Source organism: Taudactylus pleione, unplaced genomic scaffold, assembly GCF_031769625.1.
Source record: "Taudactylus pleione unplaced genomic scaffold, aTauple2 ptg000041l, whole genome shotgun sequence".
Classification (NCBI taxonomy): domain Eukaryota; kingdom Metazoa; phylum Chordata; class Amphibia; order Anura; family Myobatrachidae; genus Taudactylus; species Taudactylus pleione.
In genome coordinates this window covers 43,681,899-43,700,117 of record NW_028284443.1, presented here as the reverse complement: position 1 = coordinate 43,700,117, position 18,219 = coordinate 43,681,899, and the positions used below count along the sequence as shown (strand labels likewise).

The 18,219-nt window shown below is 40.5% G+C and overlaps 1 protein-coding gene across 1 annotated transcript in view; it reads right to left on the bottom strand.

Annotated features, from left to right (window-relative positions):
• Positions 1-345: 345 nt before the first annotated feature.
• Positions 346-18,219, bottom strand: part of TNFSF13B (TNF superfamily member 13b) — a 53,346-nt gene continuing 35,472 nt past the window's right edge. Inside the window, exons 4-6 of the mRNA XM_088456718.1 lie at positions 5,957-6,072; positions 4,624-4,774; positions 346-814 (exon numbers count right to left, since the gene is read on the bottom strand). Of these exons, the coding sequence (XP_088312844.1) occupies positions 702-814; positions 4,624-4,774; positions 5,957-6,072 (380 nt within the window). The 3' untranslated portion in view covers positions 346-701. The remainder of the gene's footprint in view (positions 815-4,623; positions 4,775-5,956; positions 6,073-18,219) is intronic.

Genomic DNA, 18,219 nt, shown 5'->3' with positions numbered 1-18,219 from the left:
ACTGCCATCCTGTCTGCCACTGCAGTGTCACTCCTAGATGAGCCACATGTTTGTGCTGCCCACTCGTGTCGCTTAGCATAGTCATCCAGCTAGCTCGGTGCAACCTTTTGGACTAAAAACAATATTGTGAGGTATTCAGAATAGACTGGAAATGAGTGGAAATTAATGTTATTGAGGTTAATAATAGCATAGGAGCAGAAAAACCCACAAATTCTGTGATTTTAGCTGTCTTTATGCTTTTTTTCAAAACAATCCAGATCCAAAACGCAAAACCCAGAACCCAAAACACGGAAGGGTGGTTTTGGCAAAACCAATCCAGATCCAAAACACGAAGAAAGATCCAGATCCAAAACCAAAAAAGGAAAAGTGGCCGGTGCACAACCCTAATTTGAAATATTTTGTATTGCTCAATCACTAGCGGTAAAAATTAATCTGAAATATCTAGTCGTATTTGAAGAATTTTCACAAAATTACAACAATTTAATAATTCCAAGAAGCGTCACCCACACAAAGAAAACATTATTCAAATAAAGTCTGTACTGTAACTGTTGTTTCTGCTGTTACTGGATCTCTTAAAATAGCCAATTTTTCTGGTAATTCACAGGACATGACACTTGTTTCCTGTTTTGTGAGCCATTCATTGTTCATTGTGATCATGTTGCAATAATGTTTGGGAATGAAAAAAAATGTTTTGTTCCATTTCACAAAAGTTTAATTGCCCCAAAGAATGTACCATCTCCACTCAATGATATTTTAGCTTTGCCTCGTGGTATAATAAGGTGGAGTTCGTCACCTTCTTCTAGTTTTGCAATTCCTAGAAAAAAGAATCACACATGAAATTAATTATTGCTTTGGAATTTATGAAGAAATAATCTAATTCTATTTGTTACATTAATCTGGTTTTGATTCAATACACATTTCTGCTACTACTGTTAGTACTATTTTTCTTACCCAGCATAGTTACTATAGCAGCAATGCAATAGTATAACTAGCCACTCATTCTGCCTTATCAGCAGCTTACAGTATAATGCCAACAGCCTGATAATGCAGCATATGTACCCAAAATGAACCCTATTAATAATTACATTGACTTAAGATAAATAATGAATAAAGGCAACTTTGACATCATTCTAACATTTTTATGTAAAAAGCTCTGTCATGCCACACAAACTCAGAAGTTCATTTAGATTTGCCTTATACCTACCCCACGTAGTTTATTTTACATACAGCATCTGCATAAATCTTAGGACTTAGTAGCTCTGCCATTGTAGCCCAAATCTTTGTGTTTCATGTGCTCAGTTATTATTTTAGATTTTCTTCTTTGTATAATTTCTCTCTCTCCCCAGTTTAGGGATCTGTCTGTTCATTCGGGCTAATCTCTTGAATCACTAGACGGATTTTCACTATTCTATACAGTATTGATCGAGGAAGTTTTAGGTGTATGAACTATTCATCTGTGACAGAAGGGAGGCGAGCAGTGATGATTTTACTGACTCAAATCACAGAAAAAACTGTTGTGCTGTATGCGTGTGACCGACTGCTGCTGCTGCTGAAGGGACAATGGTTGTAAAAACAGTACCATTGGAACAAGAACATCGATGGTTAGTAACCATCGGATTCTGATGTCCATCCCTATGCTGAACCTGCAAGTGGACTCTGGCCACCACTCCTCCACCGTGAGCTGCTCCCGCTCCAGTGTGATGTTCCTGCTCAGCCACATGCCCTCAGTGAACAGGAGGTACCTCCATGAAAGTCAGCAATGTTATAGGATGGGGTACCACAGTGAGGAATCTCAATAGGAAGACCAGGAAATATAGTACAGGGTACATAGTGCCAAGGGGATGGAGTCAGGAAGCCAACGGTCGAAATGTCAACCGCTGGCTTCCCGACTGTCAAATCCTGGCAGGGTACTAATGACATGCATCGAAAGCCCGACGCCTGTCATTATACCTACACTGGGAGCCCAACGCCCGGCATACTGAACTAAGGTAAGCCGGGTGGCGGGGGGGGAGGGTTAGGTTAGGGGCTCCTGGGGGGGACTTAGGGTTAGGCACTCACCCAGGAGGGTTAGAGTTAGGATAGGAGAAGGATTAGTGATAGGCACCCCCAGGGGGAGGCTTGGGAAGGGCACCCCCCTGGGAGACTTCGGTTTAGGCTGCAGGGACAGGGGGGTTAGGTTTAGGCACTAAGGGGGGGTTAGGGTTAGGCAGTAGGGGGGAGGTTAGGGTTAGGCGCCCCTAAGGGAGGGTTAGGGGGGTAGGGTTAGTTATACTTACCTTAATCCCCTGTTGGGATTTTCACTGCTGTCGGTTTGCCGGGGTCAGGATTTGAAGAGCCGGCCACAGGGTCGGTGGTCATTCATACTGATTCCGGGCCAAAAGGACATTGCTCATTGCCATATTTGGCAGCTTGGGTGGGGTGCTTTTGGAGGCTGCAGAAATATGCACAGGTGCCCCAGCCCCGGGACCATGTTGCTGATAATGCTTACTGTAGCTGCAATACAAATCTCTCATACATGATCCTTCTGCCCTTCCCAGCACATCCCAATTTCTCAGCCCGAGCAGCAGGAGGGGGGCTGTGGTGACACTGGTGAGATGCAGGAGTGAGAAGCAGGGGGTTGTGGTGAGATGCTAGGGACCATGGTAAGGACCAGTGGCAGGACTGAGTAGCAGGGGACTGTGGTGAGATGCAAGGGGCTGTAGTGAAATATAGGATGCTGTGGTGAAATGCATGGGGAATTAGTAAGAAGCAGGAGGCCGTTGCGAGATGCAGGGGTCTATGGTGACATGGCGTACTGTAGGTTGGGGGATGCAGGGGGATGTGTTGCAAGATGAAATTGTTAGCATGCGAAGCCAGGGCAGGTCGCTAATAAATTATAAAAATAATTTAAAATAAATGTATGGAATAATAACAAATTATTTTGACTGTAGCAACCAATCATATCCTAGCTATCATGTCTCTATTGTATATTAACAAATGATAGAATCTAGTGCTATGGGCAACACCATTACTTTTAATTTTTAGAAGCGTAACTACTCCTTACTGATGGAAAGATGTTGATGAAATGTTTTTTTCATATTGATAGGCCCTGTCAGTTTGACAGCTTGTCAGACAAGACTATCAGCCAAAATGAACCTGATATTATAAAATGCAAAGAAAAAATATTTTGTGCAATAAACAGAATACATTTTATTTTTAAAACGCTAAAATTTACTAAATGCAAACACAGGTGTGATTTCATGATTCTCTCTACAAAACACAAGTGAACTAGAGTGAAATAGAAATATACCATTGACTTCAATAGTGGGAATGAACTTGAATAAACCTGTGGTTCCTACCATTAAAGTCAATGGGGGAACCTCTCATTGGCTGAGTTGTGGAGGCTCGCCTCTCTCAGCCAATGAACGTTCAGCCAATGCATTTTTATGGGAAATGCGGCACCTGGAGCTCCATTCGCAAAGTACCATCCTTAGAGGACAGTTCTCTGTCCGTGGGGTCCGGTGCCCATTTTTTTTTCCGAAGACCTTGGATGCCTACATGGAAAGAAGAAGACCTAAACCGAGGGGTGGGTATGTTTTTTTTCTTTACACGTAGCGCTATTGGACAAAGGGACAGATCGGCGCTAAGGACAAGGTAAGTATGTCAGTGTGAGTGCGGGTGAGTGAGTGAATGTGTAATAAAAGACTACATTTTACGGTGTGTGTCTTCTGACCTTTGTTTAATATTTATTTTACAGGGTCAGTGGCACTAGTGGGCCCTTAATGTCCTGCATGCTGGTACTTGTAGTCACACAGGTACCAGTATGCAGGGAAGGCACCTGGGATCCCCAACTTGGTCTGACCTGTGTGGGTGAGAATGTTTGGCCTGTGTACCCAGTGAAGCAGTCCCCTGGCTGTGGCATTACATCCTAGCAGTAAAGCCCAATGCTGGTTGTACAAATACAGGGGACCCCACTTAATTTTTCACCTGTATTTTTACAACCAGCACCGGGGCCAAGGGTCTGGTGCTGGCTCATGAAATACAGGGGACCCCTATGTTGTTTTTGTTTTTTGAACCAGTGCTGGTTATGCGCAGGGGGGGGGACCCCACGCCATTTTTTTTTTTTTATTTCAACATTTTCTATGCTAAACATAATACAAGCATGCAGCCTTCGCGTATGTCACTGATGTGTGCAGGCTGTATGTTTGGGAGTGTTTGGCTGCGAGTAACAGAGAACACGAGTAGGTAACACAGTCACATACACCATTGAAAAACCCGATTCAGAAAAACATGATTCAGCTTCAGCTGACAATAGTCTCCCGCGTTTCTGTGATATTGTGCATGTTTAAACTCTGGCAATCTCAGACCTGACCCTATTCTTAGTAAATGTACCACTAGACGTGTGGAGTAGTTGTGGATAAAAGAGATACAGTACAACTGTTTCTCTATAGATAGATAAATAATGATTAATATATATATAATTGGCTATAATAACCTTCTGTTGTCTCATTATAATCCAAGATTAATGGTTTACTTTATTTATACAGTTCATTCTATATTCACAGCACTGACCTAAAATGTATATAGTCTCGCATTGTACTGCAAAATACTATCAGATAGCTTGCTCTTCATCACATCACTTACCAGCTGTGAAACATGAGTTATTTGGATTAGACTGTGGCATATTCTGTATACACCTAAACAAAGTAACCAAGCCTGGATCATTTCCCACCAATTGTGCCTTTTTCCTTTGAATGAGATGGCCCATTGCAAAAACTGTATCTGTGTACCAAACCTGCAACAACAAAATAACAATAATATTTATATAAAATGCCAATTAACTCTTTTATGTTTTTTGGTAAAATAAATATATTTTATTTTACAGATGTTACAAGGCATCCTTATGTGGTGACGTCTTTATTTTCTACAAAAAATCGTTTCCAGATATTCAGTTTATGAATTTTTTGTGTGACGCTGTTTGGAAAATTAGTTACAAGTTATTGTAGAGGCAAAGTACAACTTGGTAGAAAGCTCTTTTTTATATAAAACAATGTCAGGTTGACACTAGTTGTAATCAGTAATCAGTACTAGTTATATAAAAGCAAAAACTGCCTGCTGACGAGCATAAGCAATGGCTTACAAAGCTCTGGCTTTCTAACCCAGGTTTTCATTCCACTTTTTAATGACTCTCTAGTGAATATTTCATGGTGTCTTATTCCATTGGTTTTCAACTCCAATCCTCAAGTAAAAGAACAGGTCATGTTTTCAGGATTTATTTAAACATATACAGGTGATTTGACCTATTTTGCTGGGTCAGTAATTATCCCCCATTCCCTTAGACCACAGGTTCTCAAACTCGGTCCTAAGGATACCAAACAGTGCATGTTTTCCAGGTCTCCTCATAGAATCACAAGTGAAATAATTAGCTCCTTCAGTGGAACTTTTAAAAATGTGTTGGTGAGTAATGAATACACCTGTGCACCTGCTAGGTATATTGTGTGCGGTCCTGAGAACCGAGTTTGAGAGCCACTGCCTTAGACAGATATCCTGAAAACATGACCAGTTAGAGATACTTGAGTACTGGAGTTGAAAACCCCTGTGTTATTCTATAGGCACAATTAAAGGACAATATTTTTTGGATATTAAAGAAGTTTCCCACTTCCATATTGAATTTGGGTGCTTACTATACTTGGCCAGGTCCCAAAACTGATATATAGCCAATATTTCTGCCCCTCACCTTGACTGTCTGCTTATGTTAATGAAAGCTGGGCGAGGGACCCTCCCCAAAGTACTTTAGTGTGTAGGGCTGAGAGATTGGTAAAGTCAATATTGATGTGGAAAAATTCTTTAAGGTATCCTGAAAGCTAGCTATATTTTATTCGCTGAAATGTTTTTTATTTAAAAGTATAATTTTTTTATATTTCTAAAAATAAAGATGATCTCAGAACATGCACTTTCATGGGCTCAAACATCTTACCTGGCCATATACAAAAAATAAACCACTTTCTTTTATCAATATTTTATTTTGTTTATCATCAAAAGCAGTCCCTTGTTTAAAACTGAGGAGCCAAGGAATTATGGTATTGTCGTCATCTGAAAAAAATAAAACAGAAATGAACACTTACTAAAAGCTACTATACATATTTTAGTAAATTATCTGCAGCAACTCTTCATACTTTGAAAAGTAATGTCAATTTATGCATAATTTAAACCCCAAATTACCCTGTGTTGTAAGAGGACATTGCAAAGAAAGAGCTCTGCATTTGAAATAGTATTGGGTGTATGTTTTAACAACAAAGAGAAACTGACATCACTTACAATGCGAAAGACATTGCAGCAAGGAGCTTGTTTGTGCCATTGCACCTATTTCAGCAGATTTACTGTAAATAAATAGGTATATGTGCCAAATCCACTTTGTTTTGTTTGGGCTGTCCAAGCACATGCCTTGCATGACATTTGCATGTTTTTAGCCTGTTGATCTAATTGGACATCTAGGGGACGTTAGACGATATTGATAATTTCTCAGTAGTAAACTGTTCCATAAAAACAGATAATTTTCCAAAACAAATCCATCACTATTAAACATTTTCTTTTCTTGCACAAACCCCTTTGTGACATCATTGTGATAGTTATGCAACATTCTAACCTGTTTTACAACAATTTATTGCCCTTTTGTACAATAACTGGTCTAGTAATGGATTCTTAAAACTATATTATAACTCTCTTCTGCAACATAGCAGAGACATGGCATTGTTTTCACTAAACATGGCCAGGGTCGAGCTGGCTCAGGGGAATATGTGCCCCCTTCTCCACAACAGACGCATATTTGGTTTGTTCAGTGTTCCTAACAGGTTGTTGTTCTGATGTGGCCTGACACAGTGTGCACCAGGAATTTCATGGGGGCAGCATACAATACCCGGAATCAGTATGTATGACCACCGGCTGCAATGCTGTTAGACACGGGGGTGGGGGGTTAGGTGGTTTAGGCACTATGGGGGAGTTATGTTTAGGATTTGGGGGGGTTAGGGTTAGGCACTAATGGGCGATGGCTAGGTTTAGGCACCAAGGGGGGAGGGATAGGTTTAGGCACTAACAGGGAGGGTTAGGATGCAAGAAAGGAGGGTTAGGGGAGCAGAGGAGGGTTAGTATACTTACCCGACCCCTGTAGAATAAGGTTTACGACTGCTGAGCTCATTGAAGCCAGCCCAGACCAAGATAACCATCTATGTCTACATTGACAGAGGTTGTGCTCTGCTTGAAGCTCTCCCAACAGTGGGTGTTGTGCAGGGGATGAGGAGAGAGATTCTCATTGAATGTAATTGTGGGCTAAGATACATAGGAAAGACCACTAGAGCTTTGAAAACTAGACTGGGTGAACATATTAGAAACATTAAAAAGGGATCTGTTCCCCACTCTATCCCAGAACATTTAAAAAAATATCATAATTGTTCAACGGAAGGTCTTAAACTATTTATTGGAATTGACAGTATTCGAGGGAATTGGAAAATAAATAATATTGATATAGCTTTATCAAAAGCCGAGATGAGGTGGATTTTTAAATTGAAAACTTTATCACCACAAGGGCTTAATACAGATTTTGAGCTGAAATGGTTTTTATAGGAATGTTTTTAATATTTATTTTCCTTATCTCATGTTTACTTAATTGATTATCTCTGCCTTGGATTTTATTTTTAAAAAGATAATTTTATTAGAATATATGTTTTTTTAAGTATGTATCTCTCAATAGTATTAATTATGTGATCTTTTTACGATGTATTTTGTGTCTCAAGAATTTTAAATACAAAAAATGTGTTTTTTCATTAACATATATTCCACCTTGGGAGCATAAGATCAGGAGTTAAAAGAACCACATATCCCAGAATTCTATTTGTTAACCATCTCCGACTGATAGAACGGCGTACTCTACCAAAATCCATTAATTAAAATCGAGTACATGCCGTCTTAGGAGAAACTACATTTCCCAGACATGCTCGCTTTTGCCGACGCACTTCCGGATTAGCGTTACATATTTCCGGCTGTCCAGATAGAAGGTATTGAATGAAGGGCGGCAAAAAATGCCATTGCTGAGTTACAACTATGCAGGGGAAGACTTCAAGCCACCCACAAATCTCCATCTTGGTAGGGGAACCAAAACAGGAAGTGCAGAGGAATCAATATCCCCGGACACTTGTTAATCATATGCGAGTTCGCGAAATATGAACTATATCTATTCTGTTTAAGTTTGATAATTATCATGGATTCTATGTCATTTGATGGGATATATTATAAGTACTGTGTTTGGGATTATTGTTTATGTTATTATTTATGTTATTGAGTTATTTTCGGCACTTCCGCCCTTCATGGGCATGACAGGAAGCACATTATCTTTGCCCTATAAATATCCTAGATTATGCATGCATCCATATGCCTTGAAAAAGACCCTTAAAGGTCGAAACGCGTTGGTACTGGATGCCTGCATAATTTTCTGCCTTGGAAGCAAGAAACATCTTCACTTGAAAAGCATTGGGACCCTGTGTCTGACCCCTTAGGAGATTCCGGATGATCCCAGGACCGGTTACCTAGGGGTCCCAGTGCTTACTCACTGGGTACGTGACGGTGTGTTCTATTCTGCATTTCATTGAACATTCCTTATTCCATTCTTGGATGGTGTCTCATCTGTATGCAGTCATATTTGCACCTTATTGTATTTATGTGCAATTGCATTTGCACTTTACTTTTATCCATTTCTTAATGGTATTTATGTGATTTTATTGTCTATTGTCTGATTAAATTGTTATACTTTATCATCACTATCTATAATTTTTATTAGTACTCAGCGCAGTGGTGGAATTCTTTTCAAATTTTATTATATACTATTTATCAGTGGTCGGTTGGTGATACTGACGAGATTCATTCCATCTGCAGCAGAGCTGTGCGCCCAGAGTGTCATATACTTATTGTTGTACTTTTAATAAGGGGTTATGCCTAATGATAACCTCTCCTGTGTAATTCTGACAGAAAGTGTGAGTCACAGAATCCATTAACATTTAGCAGAAGGTAGGGGCTGGAGACCCCTTTATAGCATAAAGAGGAATCTCAGCCAGCAATAATTGTTCAATCTTTTGAAGAAGTCTGTGCTGACTAGATTGGTACATTTCTCTTAAGTGGTCTTCTCACTGCAGCACTTTCTTATACTGTAAGTTGTTCTGTTTTTATTCCTTTTCATTTTTTGTATTATTTTGAATACTAATCTGTGTGTCCTTAATGTAATAATTTTTGTATTTGACGTATTGGAGTAATTTAGGCCGCTATTTATTAATATAGAAAAACAATATGACATTAAATCCTTGCGCCAAATATTTATCCAATGTATTTCTCCGTATGTAGAAGATTCTTAGATGATGCGATCTTCTTACGTGAAAAATACTCCACCAAGTACATAAAAATACAAAATTACAATGTATTTCTCCGTATGTAGAAGATTCTTAGATGATGTGATCTTCTTACGTGAATAATACTCCACCCTTGTACATAAAAATACAAAATTACCATGTATTAGAATATAAGCATGTATACAAGGTCCAAAAAGGGATCAATGGAGAGACCCTTATATAATCCTCATGTGTATGGTAGATTATGGGAACACCCCAGAACGTGCCTCACTCAAACAACAGATGCTCACATTGATGCTACCTGCGAATAGTAGGTATGAATCACATCAAGATTTCTTTGCCAACACCCATGTGGGATAATAATAACGGGATGCTCACACAGGTTTACTTGAAAACAGATGCAATCAATCATATAAAGGTTTATTTTCCTCCGTTTTTAGCATATAGACATACTGAAGTGTCTCCCAAAAAATGCACTTGCAATGCGATCTGGACATGACAGTACTGCCCATGATGATCATCTGGATGTAGCCCGTCCCTGCAATGTGCCCAGAGAACTGCTAGGCTGCTGCGCATGTGCAATCCCGCTGACTGCACACACATGGCCACCATTGCCAGGGGAGGGTTTTGGAGGAACCCTCTTCCAGCTAATTATGCAACGTGTAGCCCATAGGCTACAGAAGGTAATGCCATCTTCAGATGGCATTAGCTGCAGGGGCCAATATCCGGAATGCATCGCAAATTTGGCAGCATCGCATCCCCCATAAAAACCTATGGGGGATGCGGCTGCCTGCAGGACTGGAAGGATCATAGCAGGTATCTCCGATGTAGAGTGACCTGTGGTCTCTCCTTCATACATCCAGGGGAAAACTAATATTTGCAGTAAACCCCCAAAAACTGGTATTTTCGGGGATATAGCTGCAAATATAGAATGATAAATGGGCTTTTAAAACCCTTGATTTTAGCATGCTTTTTGACATTTTATCCAGATGCTTACGGGATTGCTAAAGTCTATGCTACATACATATATGTGACATTATTATTTGAAAATTAATAATTGTGTGAAGGTAGAATCTAAGCACTGCCTCCATTTAACCCTCAATGGTGGCAGCTGAATTGTGTTAATCACCGTATATGCTGAAATAACCATAATCACTGATGGGAGCCGACTGATCATAACAACTTCAATAATCTAACCTCTACATTGTTGAAGATGTGCTAGCTGAGAATCATAGTAGTATAACTAAGGTTGTTTGAGAAACTTCTAAAAAGAAAGATTGATTTTCTATAAAATATGACTTAGCATGAATGTCAGATAAAACTATAAAACATATAAGAACTATTAATTTGTATAATAATTTTAAGTAAGTTAATCTTCCCAGTAATAGTTAAAGGTTTCTCTTTCTATATACCGTGAGCCTTTGATAGTCAGTGGAAGAATATTATAAAAAATATAGTCTAAAAGGCTGAGCTGGGCTGCACATCCTTATTTAAACATAATAAGTGGTGCTACCATGCTGAGACCTGTAGTTCTAATGCAGAAAAGTAGAAGAAAAATGCAGATGTTGCCCATAGCAACTAATCAACTTCTAGCTATTATCTTCTAGAAGTTGCTAGTTAAATGTTAAGTAGAATCTGATTGGTTAGTACATGTTTGGCCAAAGATGTTTGCTCACCTACCACGTCACGGTGAACCTTATCAGGTGGTTCCCTAATACTGACACATTATATAAATTTATCTAGGACTTACCTTTAATAGTGCCCATTAAATGTGTGTACTGCAATGCAAGGGAGGAGTGCTAGCCCAAGAGCACTCCCAGAACATCAGCGTGGGAGATTTGTACATGGACCCGCAGCACAGCTACTGTCAGTTTGGACACCCAGAGCTGCTCCCTTTTACAGTGGGGATGAGCTACATTATAGTCTACCTTATTGTGTACTAGCAGTTATCTCTGGCTGTCTGTATTTCTTTTGTTTTTTCTCTCTCTCTTTACCCATCACACTCTCTTTATCACTTTCCTCTCTCTCTTTCTCATATCTCACCTTCCTCCCCATCTCTCTATTTCTCCCCATCTCTCTTCTTTTTTTCTCTCTCTGTGCAGAATGTATAAAACTCACAAACCATGCTTACCTAATTTTTCCGGTGTTTCCAATATATTTGCATATGTATTAATAAAGTGTTGTGTGAAAATTAAGTGCAGCTGCTTCCACCTTTAGAACTCCCCGACATTCCCAGGCCAAAGTCTCAGTCCATTTGCTTCAATAGGAACTAGCAGGCTGTCATATGTATTAACTACTGTCACGGACAAAATCGATGCCCCCATACATAAACTCTACCAATAGCTGGTAGTTACTAAGCAGTGGCAGGCACTGGATTATTTATATTATTGTTAAAGTATTTTTTGTGTTTTCACTTAGTAGAAAGGTAATGAGAATATTGCAATTTTGTGCAGTTTGTCCTTTAAATGTATGAATTTTATTATGTTTTATTCTTTAAATGGTTTCTCTCTTTTACATACAATTTCGAAGTATGTTTATGTATGTATTTTTATGAGAACATATGCACACATTCATACAGATATATGTATTTATACAGATATGTATGTATATATATTTTTATATATGTATATATATAATTATCTATCTAGCTACCTATTTCAAAATGCTGTACTCTCATCCATAAGTTACATCAAACAATTTGAGGTGTTTTTCAATGGATGCCAATCCTAGCAACTATATGAGTGATTATTGCCTATCTACTCTTGCACTTGAGTTGCACTTCACATGTATCATTACTGTAGTTACAAGCAGCTACTTTGTACTTGCAGAGTGATTGACAGCTAAGGACTATTTGGGGGAGGTAAGGGGATGTGTCGCCAAAAGCACAGGCGCGCTGCAACAGTTTTTTGGGTGTGTCACTGCCTGCTTCTGCAATCCCATATGCACAAAACATGGCTTCGGCATCTCAGTTCAGGCAGCCATTCTGCGTGACCATAGGGTTACTCAGGAGGCCAATTATCTATGGATCCACCTTGCGGCTATTAGTAAGCAGTTGCTTGGATTTACGATGGCACCTGTGGGCGTCTCAATACAAATCCTGTCATCTGTTATTTTCACATATCCTCTGCATACAAAATCGCAGCAGCGATGGCAATATCCTACTTCTGAATCAGGCCCATGTGGATACATGTTAAATAAATATTCCTTTATGATATAAGTGGTCTGGCTGCCTCTTTAATAAATGCAGTACCACCTACTAGTACATACAGCATTGCCTATGTATTTCAAGTGGATTGGAGGGGTAGAGGGCAGTCTGACACTGATTAAAATGATATGTCCTGCCAATATAACTGTGCCAGAAGGAAAGAAGGATCACTCAGGGGAGGTGACTGGGTAGTTATTCTTCTTTTGTTCTGCTGCTCTGGTGGCTCGTCACACCACTTAAGCTTTGTATCACTGCTCTTCAGTGGGCCCCTGCCAATGCATTCTCCTTGTGGGCCCATTATGCCCCAGTTCAAAACTGAGGCCCTAATTCAGAGCTGGACGCTCTAACAGAGCGCTCGCTCTGAATCAGGGCCGGCCTTCTTGTTTTTTAGAGCGGCCACAGCTATAGCGAGCGGCCAGGAAGATGGTCAAGACCATCACGAACATCGGGCTTGCGACGATGTGGTAGGGGCTCGTTGCTGCAAGCCCCAGAGAGATTTCGGCTCTAACAGAGCCGAAATCTCTCCCACTGACATCACTCCTGATGTCAGTGGGGCCGGCCCCAGACGGAGGTGTTCACATGGGAACGCCTCCGTTTGGGCAGCCACTCCCCCGGCCCGCCCACCAAAGGGGGCGTGCTGTCACTCACCATCGACACCATGCCCCCTTTGGTACGAGACACGGAGTGACGGTTTGCCCGTCGCTATCCGGGTCTCGTGCATGCGCACGACGGAGCCGGCTCCATCGTGTGCATACGCACTGGGCCACCATCGACCCGCTTGCGAGCGCATATCGCTCGCGAGCGTGTCTGAATCAGGCCCAGACTGCATAAGTGACATTGTAACTCATTCGGGGTTCTGGGTACCTCCTATGCCCTGACACAGAGGTGGATCTACTGTGAAACTAATGAAGCTCAAGCTTCAGAGCCCCTAATGCCGAGGCAATTTGTTTTTAATGAATTAATTTTTCAACAAAATCAATGGCAGTTTTTAAGTTTGTGTTATTAAAATAAGGTTATTTTAGTGATAGAATCATGTCAGTGGGTTGAAAGACATAGAATCTTAGAATATGCTCTACAGTAGTGCATGTAGGGGGGTTTCTGAGTACCCATAAACCCCCCCTGATCAGTATTGGCCGACAGACACTATCTACAGCTCCGTCCAGAGGATGGCTCTTATGAGCTGGCCGGGCGCAGAATAGAGAGCTGCTGTCAGTGTGACTGCTAACTGCAGTACTGCCAGGTGCCACTAGATGCTCCCATCTCCATTTGTGCTGATAGAAGTCAGCCCTATAGTGCTGACTACAAACTGAAAGCTGAGCTGACTGATGTATGGCATGCAGCTCAGAGGCGGGAGCATGCAGCGTGGGGGAGAGACCTGACTCAAGGGTATCAATAGCTGAGATCCTACAGAGGAAGTGAGTAAGTTTTGGTTTTGTATGTGATCTATCTACAGTCTCTCTCTCTCTCTCTCTCTGGGGGGGGGGTCTACATCTATCTATATATCTACAGTCCCTTAAATCTGGGGGGGTTTCTACATCTATCTATCCATCTGTTTATCTATCTACCGTCTCCAGGGGGCTTCTCTGTATATATATATCTACAGTCTCTCTCTGGGGAGGGGGGAGGGGGTTCTGCATCTATATATAGCTACAGTCTCTCTCTCTCTCTCTGGGGGGTTTCTACACCTATCTTTCTATCTACAATCTCTCTCTCTGGGGGTTTCTATCTCCTCTCTCTCTGCAGGGTTTCTATATCTATCTATCTATCTATCTACAGTCTCTCTCTGGGGGTTTCTATCTCTATCTCTTGTCTCTTTCTCTCTCTCTCTCTCTCTCTCTCTCTCTCTCTCTCTCTCTCTCTCTCTCTGTAAGGTTTTTACATATCTATCTACAGTCTCTCACTCTCTGGGGGGTTACTACATCTATCCATCTACAGTGTCTTACTCTCTGGGGGGATTTCTAAATCTATCTATTTATCTACAGTCTCTCACTCTCTGGGGGGTTTCTACATCTATCTATTTATCTACAGTCTATCACTCTCTGGGGGGGTTACAACATCCCCGCCATTTGGGCCTCAGTGTCCTTGCAAGGGCAGCAAGGCCCTTTGCACCTTGTTGGATGTTGCCCTATTGTTGCTGGTTGCAAAGGGGCCCCAAAACAGTTCAGTCTTCAGAGACCCAAAAATTTAAATTCGCCACTGCCCTGGCACCCAAGTTTCTATCCTTTTTTAAATGTTATTCTGTTTGCAACAAGTAATACAGTACAACCAAATCTTTCATATATAAAAAGTGTTGTTACATTTCTATGATGTCCTAAAACTTGCTGTGTGATTCGCTGTATATTCTTTTAATTAGAACTGGAATATTTTTGATATTTAATATTGTCCAATGCACAATGCTTTGTGTGAAATCACTTTCTGAACTAATTTAATCTTTCTCTTTTACATTCGTTTCCTTAAATATGAGAAGCCTGACATGCAATACCAACAGCTAGATATATATGTTCTCATTTATACACACCCTCCCTTCACACATGCTGTGTTACTTAAGTTCCTGTGTTATTCAGAATGTGACAATGTGCATCGATTGCTTAAATCCACAATTAATACTCAGCATGCGCGCTCACACACACACACACACACACACACACACACACACACACACACACACACACACACACACACACACAAAATGACCACAACATACAAACATTAATCATAAAGCAGCATAAGAGATAATCAAATAAGGCACTCCAATATAATAATTTAATATGTATTCTACACTTAATTTAATTTATTAGTGCACATATTTTATTTAATGGACATAAATGAAACTCAAAATAATAAACTGCAGTATGGTTATATCAAGCCATAAAGTACCTAGCTTTACTTAACTTAAGGCTGTCAATGATATATTACAAAAGGAAATGCTAATGTTTTAAGTATTTTGAGCATGGATTTTATGATAACTTACAAATAACTTAAATGAGAAACTAGACATGATCTAACAGTACCAACACTTATTTTTCACATATCTGAAACAATCTAAAACTAGCTGACAAAAGGCTATACTGCATATAGCTTGTGATAACACAAACTACATGATCCTTAGCAAGTTAGATTTCCTTCATGTTGCTATTTATATACACATAAATCAAATTTGTCTGATGTTCTAAAAAAACAATAACAGCAAATATTAAACAGCCTAGACTACTTATGAGATAAAATAGGAATTGGGATCTGGCAAAGGAATTATTGATTAAAGCAGGTTTTCACCTCCCAGATGACTATAAATTAGCGCAAATAGAGTAAGATGGCAGTATTTATGGAGGAACAAAAGTTCACAAAGTAAATGGGAGGAGTTAGGTAAAGATCATATAATTTGTACTAAATCAAAAGTCTCGGAGGGTGCAACCATATCAAAGATTGATGTGGCATTGTAAAGCAGAAATCAGTGCCACAATGATTCAATGTGAATTACATTATTAAACCCCAGGGCTGCCCACTTCCCTTGAGAATTGAGCAGGTTGTTGGTCCTCTGTCTCTGGAGTCGGGGAGAGCCCTCCAAATTCGAAAATCAAGCATTCCGAAAGGGTTGGTATATATAGTAATGGAGTTGGAAGCCTCATTTTGTAGAGCACTACAGAAATTACATTTAGTTTTGCAAAGCATAAAAAGGGGAAAGGGCTATTATGCAAGGATGTATTTTACCTTGTCAACCAATGCTATTTTCCCTCCACAAACTAACACCAGTTCTACACAAGCTCAGTGGTGCTGGACATCAGCTGTCATCATACAGACAAAACAATACCCTACACCAGAGGTTCCCAAACTCAGGGCCTGATTCAGACTTGGGAATAGAGTGAGATATCTCTCTCAACTGATCATTTTGGTGAAACCATGCTGCATTGCAGGTGGGGCAGATTTAAAATGTGCAGAGAGATTTAGATTTGGGAGGAGTGTGTCCAAACTGACATCTAAATTATAGAGTAATAATAAAGTTGTGCAGTATTTGTGGGCTACATGCAAAAGCAGCCAGTATTTACTGCACATGTAAAAAATGTATGTATTTACACCCCTTGCATTGCAATATGGTTTGTTCAGGTTCACAGTTGAGAGAGATAACTCTCTCTATTCCCAAGTCTGAATCAGGCCCCCAGTCCTCAAGGCTTCCCAATAGGGAAGCCAGGTTTTAGAAATATCCATGGTACAGGTGGCTAAATCAAATGTATTATTTATTTATTTATTACCAGTTATTTATATAGCGGACACATATTCCGCAGTACTTTACAGAGAATATTTGGCCATTCACATCAGTCCCTGCCCCAGTGGAGCTTACAATCTAAATTCCCTATCACATGCTCACACATACTTACACACTAGGGTTAATTTTGTTGGGACCCAATTAACCTACCAGTATATTTTTGGAGTGTGGGAGGAAACCCATGCAAGCATAGGGTCAATATACAAACTCCACACAGTTAGGGCCATAGTGGGAATCGAACCCATGACCTGCTGTGAGGCAGTAATGCTAACCATAACACCATCTGTACTGCCCATTGACTGAGGTACTAATTAAGTCACCTGTGGTCAAGCATGGATATCCTTAAAACTTGGACTGAGGGTGCCTTGAGGACTGAATTTGGGAACATCTGCCCAACACAGTGCACTGTATACAAAAGTAATATTTATAAATAATTTATGAAAACAGGGTACAGGGATGGTGGAGAAGTATAGGCATGCAAGAAACACTTTCAGAAGCTACCAGAGTCATATTGAAAATTGGTGGGCTCTTCCAGACCCTATTGGACTGGGGGAAATGTGTAATTAACAGGAGTGGGACCCCAAGAATTGCAGCTTTATAATAAGTTCACTGTTGCTAAAACCTATTTTCTTCTTTCCGGATGCAATATAGTCTAAATGGGTAAAAAACATCCATAAAAATATGATCCACCTTCACTCTTAAAACCAGCAATACAAAACAATCAAATCCTGGATACCCTGGGTCTTTCCTTCATTGGCAAGCAATCACAAGCAGCCAGCATTGGAAAATGTTTGTGACTGACTGGTTGATGAAGGCTCCATGGGGCCCTAGTGAAGACTCTGCTTTGGCGTCCCCATCCTCTCATGGGCCATGCAAAACATGACAGCTCTTCTCAAACAGACCAGTGTTATGCAACCTGTTACCCTCCAGCTGCTATGGAACTACAAGTCACAGCATACCAGACATGCTGGAGATTGTAGTTCCACATCCACTGCAAGGCACCAGATTGCATAACACTGGTCAGCTTAAATAAATGTAAAATATAAACGGATCATCAGTCTCAGATAAGACAACATGTGGCCTGTAATTTTCCAGCTAAAAGGCAGATGTAGTTCTGGTAGTAAAAAAAACTAGGGTTCCAGAGGTTTTTGGCTCTCATGGCAGATGAGCCATTACAGCTGGGAGGAAACACTCTCCATTTTCTTTTACCCTATGGTTACCAAATGGGTGCCAATTCCCTACCTGTCCTGGGGCCTCACATCTCCTTCTACCTTCATTGGCAAGCAATCACAAGCAGCCAGCATTGGAAAATGTTTGTGACTGACTGGTTGATGAAGGCTCCATGGGGCCCTAGTGAAGACTCTGCTTTGGCGTCCCCATCC